The 11957-nt window shown below is 43.0% G+C and overlaps 1 protein-coding gene across 1 annotated transcript; it reads right to left on the reverse strand.

The window, feature by feature from the left end:
* Positions 1-735: 735 nt before the first annotated feature.
* On the reverse strand, positions 736-11871 carry LOC137282277 (RNA-binding motif protein, X-linked 2-like). Its single transcript, XM_067814009.1, has 5 exons — positions 11753-11871; positions 4421-4579; positions 3163-3292; positions 2610-2784; positions 736-2336 (listed from the first exon to the last, which is right to left on the reverse strand). The coding sequence occupies exons 1-5, from the start codon at positions 11764-11766 to the stop codon at positions 1651-1653; spliced, it is 1164 nt and encodes a 387-aa protein (XP_067670110.1). The 5' UTR covers positions 11767-11871; the 3' UTR covers positions 736-1650.
* Between the last annotated feature and the right edge of the window lie 86 nt (positions 11872-11957).

Here is an 11957-nt window from a genome sequence, read left to right on the forward strand (position 1 = left end):
GCACCATGGTCAGAAGATAGCCATGCACCGAGTCTTAACAGCATTGTTCTCATGTTCCAATCATCATCTTGTTCATCAGTGCTGTAACTCCGATATTGCAACACATTAAGTTATATTCATGTAAAAAAAAAACAGTTTTTCCAGGCCGCCATAAAGAACAATCTGCAGTTTCCCATCTTCAAAACAAACAATTCATGGTTTTGATATAAATGCGAAATTGGGGAGAATATGAAAGAAAAGGGACAGTATCAGGATACAAATCATTTTGCACCCTTATTATTTTTGTACATAGTGTATACCACCCATATTATTAGCATACATATTGTATCACAAATATTATGAGGATACATCAAAACAATCTTAGGATACATGTTGTAGCGCAGCGTATCATTACATGACCTGTGGCAAGATCACAACATACACCCATATTATGAATATGAGGATACATATTGTAACGCAGTCTCACATCATTACATCTCCAGTGTCCAGATCACAACATACAGCTGTAATACTGAAGAGAACCTACACCAATCTGGACAGATCGGCCATCATTGGTGTATGTAGCGTCCAGAAAATGTCCGAGTCCAGTGTTCAGACTCAGACCATAGACCTTCTGATCTGGTGTAGGACTCTTTGTCCACATGGCCAAAGAGGTTAACTCCATCAGTAAGCTGACGAGGTGAGAATGTCTCCATGCCCTGCTACAAACTCCCTTGTCAACAGAAGACATTATCCAGGATTATCATTATTTATTCCTCAAATGTAATATGAACATGCTCAGCCCCACATTAGGTGCTAATATAGCGACCATGAAATTTCTGAGTCCCATGCTGGAATTTGAATCATGGATCTTCTCATCAGAATTCAGACGTCTTGTCCATATCACCAAAGAAGTTAACCCCATCAGAGAGGCATCAAGGTAAGGCTGCCATCTAGGGTATAACTCCATGCCGTGTTATATGTATATTTTCAAGACCTGATATCAAATGATTAAAAAATTCTATTTTGTTTCATAAAAGGAAAAGAAAGTGACTTTCTTGTACACTTTACCTGTAATGTGACCAGGGTATGGGTCAAAAAGAATCATTACAAATGGAATAGGATTTCTGGATATTTCATTTTATGTATTTTATTACAAAATTGATGACTGCTTGATTATTTACAATGAAGTATCTGAGACAAGCAGTCACACAAACAACAGAAAATATCCAAATTCTTGATGTATGATCAGAATGTTGACAGCCAGTTGTTTCGGACTGTTGATATGTCTGTACTACCTGATTCTTGTCAACAAAGCAGATGGAACAGTTAAATGATCGTAACTCCTATTCTTGAACACAGATTTGCCTTGATGACGATTACTTTGTGGAAAAGTCCCTGAAGATGTTGGGTAAGTAAGATTACAATTTGCTTGAAACCTGGATGCATGCATGCAAGACACAAGCCGCATCGGAGCACAGCTTGATATGAACATAGTCTACACAGACAGTACTTCACTCTCTTTGGGATTTCACCTAGTCTTCATGCTCCTGAAGATCATGTCGCTCTCGACACGGGGTCCACGCAAATAAGACGGCTCAGCTGCGATAGAAGACTGAGAGCTTAAAAGCAGGGATGGAAATGTATTTTCCTGGTGGAAAATCCATAATATCACCTCCTTCGATCATCATATCCTCTTTTATCTCGACTCCTGTCATCTCGCTGATATCTGTCATGATCACCTCGGAATCGATCCTCAGAGTTATCTCCCCTTCTTTGCCTGAAGTCGTCCCTCTCTCTGTCTCTCCAAACATCATCTCTCCTGTCATCCCTCCCTCTATCAAATCTCTCATTTCTCCTATCTTGTGATCTGTTCATTCCATTTCTGTACCCAGAATCTCTATGAAAGTCTCCATCACCTTCTCTGTCGAAACCCCCACGGACATCTCGCCTTTCCCTTTCGAATGCCCCACCCCCATCTCGCCTGTCTCTTGCAAAGTCCAAACCCACATCTCGTCTGTCTCTCTGATAGCCACCACCACCATCTCGGTTGTCTCTTTCAAAGGTTCGGCCTCCATTTCGCCTGTCTCTCTCAAAACCCCCACCCCCATCTCGCCTATCTCTCTCAAAGGCTCCACCCCCATCTCTCCTGTCTCGCTCGAAGCTGTCCACTGGAGAAACTCTTTGTCTTTCCTGTTTGACAAACCCAGGATCAAATTTTTCCTTCTTTGTTCTGACCGGTTGACTCCTATCATGTGACCTCTCATCCTCACTACTTGAAGCTGATTCTGATACAATCTTTTTCTTTTTCTTTTCTTTCTTTTTCTTCTTCTTCGCTTTCTTATCAGGATCTTTTACTGGAACAAAATAATTTTACACTACAGCACAGCATATTCTTTGGCTGATAAATGATTAAAATTACTTAAACACATCTTTTTGTGTTTTAGCTATGACAGATGAATGGTAGACACAAAGTGTGTCATAATTTACCACTACATGTTTTGATAATTACTCTATCATTTGGTATGCCATACAATCAGAACAGATGCTGCCATAACAATGTCAACAAACCAACTGTTCTCAGTAACTTCATCAAAGATGAAAATAGCTTGGTAATAAATTCAGGTTACCTTTCTTGGCTTTCTTTACAACAACTGGTTCCTCTTCTTCTGATGATGATGATGACTGGATCTTTGGGGCACATCCCTCTTCCCTCAGCCTCTTTGTGACTTCATCCTCATCTCCATGTTCCTTTGGGATCTTGTAGTTCTCCACGTGGTCGACACGGATGACACGCCCCAGGAGCTGTAACAGTTAAAGATGTCGATAAGCTAATAAAGTATCGTAAGACTTCTTGGTTGGCTACATGGCGGTGGTATAGAAATAATCGAGTCTGGATCAGACAATCCAGTAATCAACAGCAGGAGCATCCATTTATGCAAATGGGATATGATGACAAGTGTAAACCAATTCAGTGAGCCTGACCACCCGATCCTGTTAGTTGCCTTTACAACAAGCACAGGTTGCTGAGTGAGTGAATGAGTTTATTTTTACTCCACTTTCAGCAATATTCCACAGCAGGGGACCCAAGAAATGGGCTTCATACATTTTTGAGGTTAGACAGGAAAACTATACAACAAGCCTGCTGTTCAGTACAGTGACATTGTCACTCATGACCTTCACCTTAATGCTGTTGAGGTTGTCTACTGCCAGTACAGTACTGCGCTGATCCTCGTAACAGAGGAAGCAGTAGCCCTTGGACTTGCCAGTTCCTTTGTCTCGTACCAGGTTTATGTGAACAATTTCTCCATACCTGTAAGAACATATATTGATCACTGATCATTACAGAAGTGTTTCCCCTGAAGTATTTTCAGCAGGTCGCACCATCCTCTGCTTTCTATATGAGACCCTGACCCTTCTTTGTATTACAATAACTGATATTAACACTTGGTGGGTATAACTGACTGAATCCAGGCATCATGATTTATAAACACTCTTGCAGAAGATGTGTAACATTTTGTTTGATTACTGTTACCCGGTAATGTGACATATACAGAACAACAAAAGAAACACAAGTTTTGAATGAAATCTCACACGTGTAAATGTTCCATGTTTATTTTTTCTCCTTAAAACTTGACAAAAAGTTGCGTTTCTTTTGCTGTTCAGTATAGAATGACAGTACATGAACATACGCCACGTTGAAGTTATCTGAAACAGCCCTGAAGAGAAAAAGATCTTTACCTCTTGTCCCCAACTGGTCAAATGTAGTATGTGAGTGAGTGAGTGAGTGTTTTACACCGCACTCAGCAGATATTCCAGCTATAAGGCGGTAGTCTGTAAATAATGTATTCTGGACCAGACAATCCAGTGATCAACAGCATGAGCATCGATCTGCACAATTGGGAACTGATGACGTGTCAACCAAGTCTGACCACCCGATCCCATTAGTCCCCTCTTACGACAAGCATAGTCACCTTTTATGGCAAGCATGGGATGCTGAAGGCCTTATTCTACCCCAGGACCTTCACAGGCAAATATACATTGAACACCCAAAGAGAACTAACACTAGTAACAGAACCAGAATAATAACACCTGTATGTACTAGGGTGATCAAAATATTATCTGGAGCTCTGGCTATGTGATTGAACTGACTCATCACTCACCTCTGAAACTATGCTTACTAATGCCAAAGCTTCCAAATGAGAAGCAGCTGGGTAGCCTAGTGCTTAAAATGGTGCTTGTTATGTCACTGGACTTAGTTCCCTTAGTTCCATTCCCGAAACTGTTTCATTATGTTGTTCCCCTCCCTCCATCATATTTTCGGAATACTGCTAGATGAGGAATAAAACCATATTCATTCTCCTCTTTAGGAATGTCCTTCTTCGGCATGACAGAAAGCTAACATGTAGTATCATAAATAGAACTAATGTTTTTCACTCACTGGGAGAAGACACAGATTACGTCTCCCTCTGTGAGGTCATAGGGAAGTCCACCAATAAAGAGCCATGCACTGTCCTTATATTGGTCATGCCATGACTTCTTGCCAACAGTTCCAAGCTGTAGCTCAGTTTGGTTCAACTTCTGGATGTTACGGACATTTCTGTGAACAAACATTCAAAATAATAGTGAAAATAAAATCAAACAGACAAGTTGTACCGAACACTCTAAATTACATGGATGTACTTAAGCATGACTAACACCACTGTCTTGTTTCCTAATTTCACAAAATGAACATTTTCTTAGAAAACAAATAACAACCACAAAGTAAATCATGAGGGCAGTAGTTAATTTAACACAAAGATAAAAGACTTCCAAATTCAGTTTTGATAAAATGTGAATGAAAATAAATTTATTGTTTGGGGAATCACTGTTTATCTCACATTAAAAAACCTTTTTATTTCACTATTATAAATCATGGGACTCTCCTATTATTGCGATAGTTAATGTTGTTGCCATCATTGTGGAAACGTGCAGTCAGCTAAGTTGAATCAAATTTTTTTGGCCTCTGACCACCCAACTTCTGCCCCCTGCAATAGATGCCTGTCAATCATCCTGTAGGCACAGACGATCAAGTGAAGTCCTCTACTTGTCATTCTCTTCTTGGAGCTCCAAGTAATCTGTGATGTAGGGGAAGGAAGGGTGGGCATCCATCGCGTGAGATAGGATAAGTATATAAAGATACAATTAATAGTTAAAATTTCCAAATTTTTAAACTTATCCAATCTCACATTATGCATTATCCCACAGTTGCGGCTGGAGGGCCACAGATTACCCTCTGACACACTGCACAGGCGAGGATGCATTCCACAAGGAGGCCAAGAGTAGCACCAACTCCCGATATGCTACTCCGTACTTGTGATGGGTTGCTTCGGAAACCCCTTGGCTTACACTGCACAAGAACACTAGAGAGTGGGCGCTCATGAGTAAATGTGGTTTCAGCCGCATTTTTTGCTAAGCAAAAGGACGCAGTTTGGCAAGGAATTAACGCCACTGCCCCACGATTTTTCAGGAGACCCCAGTGATCTGGCACATCCCTGCTTCGAAACTACCCCTCACATACATGCTGGACGCTGAATTCAACGCTTCACTGACGTGATTGCTCAGAGAGTAGAGGTCAATAAGCGGAGTGTAGATCATCTCTGCATGTGCCAGTGTCTATTCTAGAACGGAAAATCTCGGGGGGATTTGTCGCCCCTTCCAAAAAAAAGAGGGGGGATTTGGAAAATGTAGGGGGAATACCTGTATTACCATCTTTCAAAATGGTGTGGATGTACGAAACTACCACCAGTGAAACTATTGCTCATTTTATTTTGGGCACAATAGTCACATATCATAGCACCAAGCTCATTTTGAGAGAGCCATGTCCATTCTTGCAACCATTTTTTTTTCTGAAAAACACTTGCTTTGTTTTTTTTTAGAGTCAGCAGAACCGGGGTTTTGCTCACCTTTCGATTCACACATCTCCTTAACAAACGTATCGGTATGGGGAGACATGGCAGACACTGTTGCTTTCTCAGTGGTATTTTGTGCAAAAAGTCAGTTATTTTCATTCTTCTGCGTGGCATTATTCATGCCAAATTACCACAAACCATTGTAAATTAGAATTTCGCATTCATTTGTCGTCTGCAGCTTCAAGTGATAATATTGTCTGATTTCGAAAACAAAGCTAAAATGAACTGATGTTCTTAAAAGGATCGACAAAACTGTGTTTTGCAAGTGCAGCATGTAGCAGGGAGTGGAGTTATCCCACAGATGACATCCTTACCTTGTCAGCTTGCTGACGGGGTTAACCTCTTTGGTCATGTGGACAAGGCATCCGACTTTGGATCAGGTCTGTCATTTGAATCCCAGCACAGGACTCGGAAATTTTGTGGCCATTACATGCACACAAGCACTAAGTTTAGAGTTCATAGTCTATCGTTGTCAATTAGTTAATTAATCAAATCATAACTCCATCGAAAAATGTTATCTATTTTCAAACTGACATGAATGGAATTTCGTTTCCAAAGTGACGATGGTGGTTTTAACCAAGAGAGGTTACTCTGTTATGTTTACATGTTTTCACTCGAACTTGACTCTGTGGCCGACTCTGATTTAAAAAGTCATTCCTTGTCAATATAAAGCTGTTTTCATGTGTTTTTTGAAAGGTACTTAGGGAGCAAAGTACTATGCGCGACAGTTAGTGCTCTGTTGTTTTTATGAGGTGAGATTTCCAGCAATGGGTATGACAGTACACCATGCCCTAGTTACCTCGGTGAGAACGATCTAGCCCATTTGAACAAAGTACATAAGATATGGATAACATCGCTATCGTTATTATGTACACAGCAAGACTGAGAACGCAGAGATGCTTATCTGCATGGACGGGTTGACGACACCTGCTGCGCAAGGACCAATGGACTGAATTGATGAAGGCCTTCGACGTCCGTGACTGATACATCCCGTTGGTAATGAGCGGCAAACACAGTATCTGTCTTCCAAGAGCAACCTTCCATAATGGCTTACAGTGAACAGTTCCTATGGAGCACCACGGTGGAAGCGAGCATGAAGCTCATGAAGATTTGCGGACGAAGGTGGTGGCAACTTTGCAAAGGCGTACGCTCTCAGAATCGTGGATCTCAACCAGAAAGCCAAGGTTGTACGTGATATTTCTGCTTTGGAAGCCATCAAAAGCGGGATGAAGAGCCTCTTGCATAGTCTGCGGCAGTCTTTAGAGGCAGCTAAGTATATCCTCAATGCCCGAATGTATCTTGCACATACGCGCAGATGTAGCCAAGGCCAGAAGGAAGGAGGTCTTGAAAGTAATATGCTCAAAATCTTTCCCAGTTAATGGTTCATATTCATTCGATGTAAGATGGGCCAAGACAACGGACAAATCCCAAGTCGGGGCTCGAAATTTCCGTGATTGATCCACCAATTTATAAGACCTCAACAGAGACTGGAGCTCAGGGACAGTAGACAACTTTACTCCCGACTTAACTGTGTTAAGTGCGGCTAAGTAGGTAGATAACGTAGCACCCTTCAACTTCCTAGTAGATCTAGACTGTGGGTGTTGAAGATACTCTGTGATTGGCTCGAACCACTATGCTTAATGATTCTACCAGGTTGGAAAAACTGTTGAGTCCACCTCAGAAGTTGGGTCATCCCCATCAATCCCATCCGATTGATGTACCAAATGGCAGCTGCATTGTGCGACCTTATCATGAGAGGTAAACCTCTTAGTTGCTCTCGCCAATGAGTGATCACCAAAATTACTACCCTGAGTTCCAAGACATTGATGTGGCACTCGCGATCTGTGGGAGACCACTGCCCTGCCTCTTGCTGATCGAGAATGTGAGCTCCCCTACCATGTAGTGATGCATTCACACACAGGTGGTGAAACGGCACCAATGGCTCTAAAAAAACTCCGCCGCAAACGTTTGATTCTTGCATCCACCATCGTAGATGAGAATGAAGCTCCCTGGGTAACATGATCAATGCGGACAGGTCGCCCTTCCTGATATGAGGAGAAAGAACATTTGCAAGGGTCGAAGCTGAAGTTGAACCCTGAGAGTGAGAGCCTGAGCAGACGACAGTAACCCCAAAAGCTCCTGCCATTAACGGGGCATCCTGGGCTGAGACAAGGCAAGGGGAATCAGACGTAACATCTTGTTGAACCTCTCCCTCGGCACAAAAAGTTGGCTGACCTGAGTGTCGAATACCGCCCCAATGAACTACAGACAGTGTGTAGGGATCAGTTCTGACTTCTTTAGATTCACCAGCCAGCCATGCGAAGAAGTTGCATTGCAAACTCCATGTGGAGTAGCAGAATGTCAGTGTCATTCCGAGCCTGGATGCAATTGTCTATGTAAGCCTCGAACACAGTCCCTCTTCGATGCAGAAATTTGGTGATCGGCCTTGTGACCCATCTGAAAAGCCACAGGACGAAGAAATTCCAAATGGGAGCACAAGCCACTGGTAGTGAATGCCCTGGAACACGAATCGCAGAAACTTCCGATTTGTCGGGCAAATTGGAATGTGGGTGTCCTGCAAATCCAGACTTGCCAGACTCTATGATAAAAGTAGAAATCTGAGGAATCGAAGCTGTGATTCCACTCGGCACACCCGTAAACAAAGTACTACTTGCAACCGGTGAATCGAACATGCTGATACACTGGAACAAATCAGTTGGGGAATCACTGGAGTATGATCGACGCAAGGAAGCGCTGAACAGGTTGTTGATTCACCCACCAGAGACAAGGTGAACGCTGTCGCACTGCGAATCGCTGCATCCATTCGAAGAGGTTGAGCAAACGCCACGTCATGTTGTTGAAATGCTTCCCAGTGAATGGAATCGCTACCACGCAGAGGATGGGATAGCGTCCCTTAAACTCCCTGAAGTCGACGGACGAAATAACTGCCTGAGATCCTCATAAAGATAAGAATCGGATGCCTCCTGTAAAAAGTCTTCATCTGCTGACCTAGATGCAGACCACCGTGCCTTCTTAGGCACTGAAGAACCATCTTCTGCCCTGCACCTATCTCTATTGGACGTCCTCCTCTTATTCACCCACCGGTACAGATCAAATTCATCGTCATCTAATCCCATACACAAACTATATCTAGATGACGTCTCACACAAGCCAATACAATTGACACAAGATTTGTGTAGATTTGACGACGAAAAGTTGTAGTTACATTCACCACAATGCTTGCGTTTTAGAAGTATTCTTCTCTTTAGAAACGCCCATCGTCAATCACTAAATCAAGGTATCTATTCTCTCGCAAAACAACATGTCCAGCCTGTGGTGTGACAAGAAAGAGAATGACTAGTAGAGGATGTCACGTGATTGGCTGCGCGTACAGGATGATTGACAGGTGTCTATTGCGGGGGGCAGAGGTCGGGTGGTCAGAGGCCAAGAAGATTTGATTCAACACAGCTGACAGCACGTTTCCACACTGGGTCAAAGAGAGGAAGAGAGATGCATAACATGAGATGGGATAAGTTTAAAAATAGCTACTTTTAAGATTCTTGTTTGCGAGGGTGTGGGTGAATGAGTTAGTTATAACATGTTTGAGTGAGGGAGTGAGTTTAGTTTTATGCCGTTCCCACCAATATTTCAGCTGTCTGGCAGCGGACTGTAAAGAATTGAGTCTGGACCTGACAGTCCTGTGATCAAAAGCATGAGAATCAGTCTGTGCAACTGGTAACTGATAACATGTGTCAACCAAGTGTGCCACCAAATCCAGTTAGTTGCCTCTTGCGACAAGCATAGATCAATTCTCTAACCCTGACCGTCATGGGTGTTGGTGAATGAGTGTCACATGGCTCAAACTACGAGTGTCATACTCATAGTCATGGACACTCATTTGTATGTTTTCAGACAGCAGTGTTTATCCTCGTCACAAAACTTTGCGTTGAGTCACCCAAACGCTGCTATACTCAGATGATAGCTAGTTTATCAGGTCAGGGACAATCGCAAATCAAGCTATTATAGTTAGATCGAGCTACAGTAGTTCAAACGAGCTGTAGGGTAATAGGTCGATTGAGCTATAATCGCACATACACGGAAGAACAACTTTCCGCTCTGCGGCCATGGCAGTGCAACACATAACTAGAATCGACTGATACATATGTGAATGAAAATGCACCCGAGCGTTTTTGATACATGAGCTGCTAAACGACCGAACACTATCAACATTTTCACTTTACAGACAAAATAACACATCTGAAAACTGAACATATACCTTGAAACATGCAGACCCACCTTGCGAGGAGCTGAACCTGCTGACTGCATGACTTCTGGTTTGGAAATAGTACTCGTTCCAAGAGTATTTGTGTGGTTTGCAGGAACTTGATAAGAATAAACAAAAAAAGATGAAAGCCCAGTGCGAGCCACAACATCCTGTCGCGCGAATTCTGAAACAGTTGCGTAGCTTGCAATAAACAAATTCCATCACACACAGAGGACAGCCAGCAAATAACAACATAATCGCTACACAACACAGTCAAACCATTTTTATTGCAAGCTACGCAACTGTTTCAGAATTCGTGCTGCAGGAAGTTGTTTTTAAAGGCCCACTTCCGTGTATGTGCGATTATAGCTCGATCAACCTATCACCCTACAGCTCGTTTGAACTACTGTAGCTCGAGGCTAAACTGCAGTTTACCGGGCGCGCGACCCGGGACTGCTGAGCGCTCGCTAATGAGCGCGCTATAGTGATAGCGCGCTGTAGAGCTACTGAACTGTCTCACTTTACCGCGCTGATGTATCCTTAGGCTTCGGGACCCCCCTTCTAGATCCTTAAGGTTAGGGACCCCCATTCTAAATCCTTAGGGTTAGGGACCCCCTCCTAGATCCTTAGGGTTAGCTACCACCCTTCTAGATCCTTAGGGTTAGGGACCCCCCCCTTCTGGATCCTTAGGGTTAGGGACCCCCCTTCTAGATCCTTCGGGTTAGGGACCCTCCCCCTTCTAGATCCTCAGGGTTAGTGAATAAAGGTTAGGGTTGGCTTACCTTAACTGCGATTGTATCCATAAATCCATCCATTGTCAAGTCAAACGATAAACGTCATCATATATCATAGCTTCGCTGGATTGGCTGCACGACATCTTGAAAACAGTGCCTAGGTGTGGCTTCTCGCTTCGATGAATGGGTAGGCAGGGCCTAGCTCTGCGCATGCGCAGTAAATGAAAACAAACCATAATAGTTTGTTTTCATTCACTGCGTATGCGCAGAGCTAGTGGGGTCATGACCCACTAAACGAGCACTAACTAACTGTGATCGCACCGGTGGTCCCGAGGTAGCGTGTCCGCTAATTAGACTAATTAGCCCACAACAGGATTCTCGCAAGGCTGGCTGTAGGTGTTCGATCCCCTGCAGCGCGGAAAAAAATCTGAAAAAGTGCGCCCGGTAAAGTGCAGTCGTCCCTAGCTCGATCTAACTATACTAGCTTGATTTGCGGTTCTCCCCGACCTGTTCATGAGAGAAGTCTGCTATCATGGTTATAATTTGGTAATGTGTTTTGCATGTGTTTATGCGATAATCAACAACAACAAATACTTTTAAGAGGTCGAAAACCCGACATAAAACGTGGATACTTTAACTCGGGATTCGAACTTTGGATCCAAGTTTTTCCGGGGGTCTGCATTGTGTCTTGAACCTGTGCTCCATGAAACACACCGTTGTGATCGAAAACCGCACAGTAAGCCCCCTTCATTAGAATACGCATTACAGAAAACAAACAGAATCATGTTTCATTATGTCACATATTCTGCCAAAACCAAACTCACGTTAGTGGATTCATTACTTATCAAGGAAGATAAAAGAGCCCAGCAACGATGTCGACTACACCGAGACGACAGTTCTTCGATTAAGCCGATGCCGCAAATGAATTGTATCCGGTGGTAATGAGGTAAAACACAGACTGTGATCACAATTTATGCATACATGATGCATTATCTATCAATAAGAACGTTGTCCAAGTTTTCAATAATC

This window comes from Haliotis asinina, chromosome 4 (assembly GCF_037392515.1).
Source record: "Haliotis asinina isolate JCU_RB_2024 chromosome 4, JCU_Hal_asi_v2, whole genome shotgun sequence".
Taxonomy (NCBI): domain Eukaryota; kingdom Metazoa; phylum Mollusca; class Gastropoda; order Lepetellida; family Haliotidae; genus Haliotis; species Haliotis asinina.

What these genes read in the sequence shown, in the direction of transcription:
- LOC137282277 (XM_067814009.1), bottom strand. An exon ending in ACAACCTCAACAGCATTAAG is followed by an intron (nt 2,785 to 3,162) that starts GTGAAGGTCATG and finishes TAACTGTTACAG; the next exon opens with CTCCTGGGGCGTGTCATCCG. An exon ending in TGTAAAGAAAGCCAAGAAAG is followed by an intron (nt 2,337 to 2,609) that starts GTAACCTGAATT and finishes ATTTTGTTCCAG; the next exon opens with TAAAAGATCCTGATAAGAAA.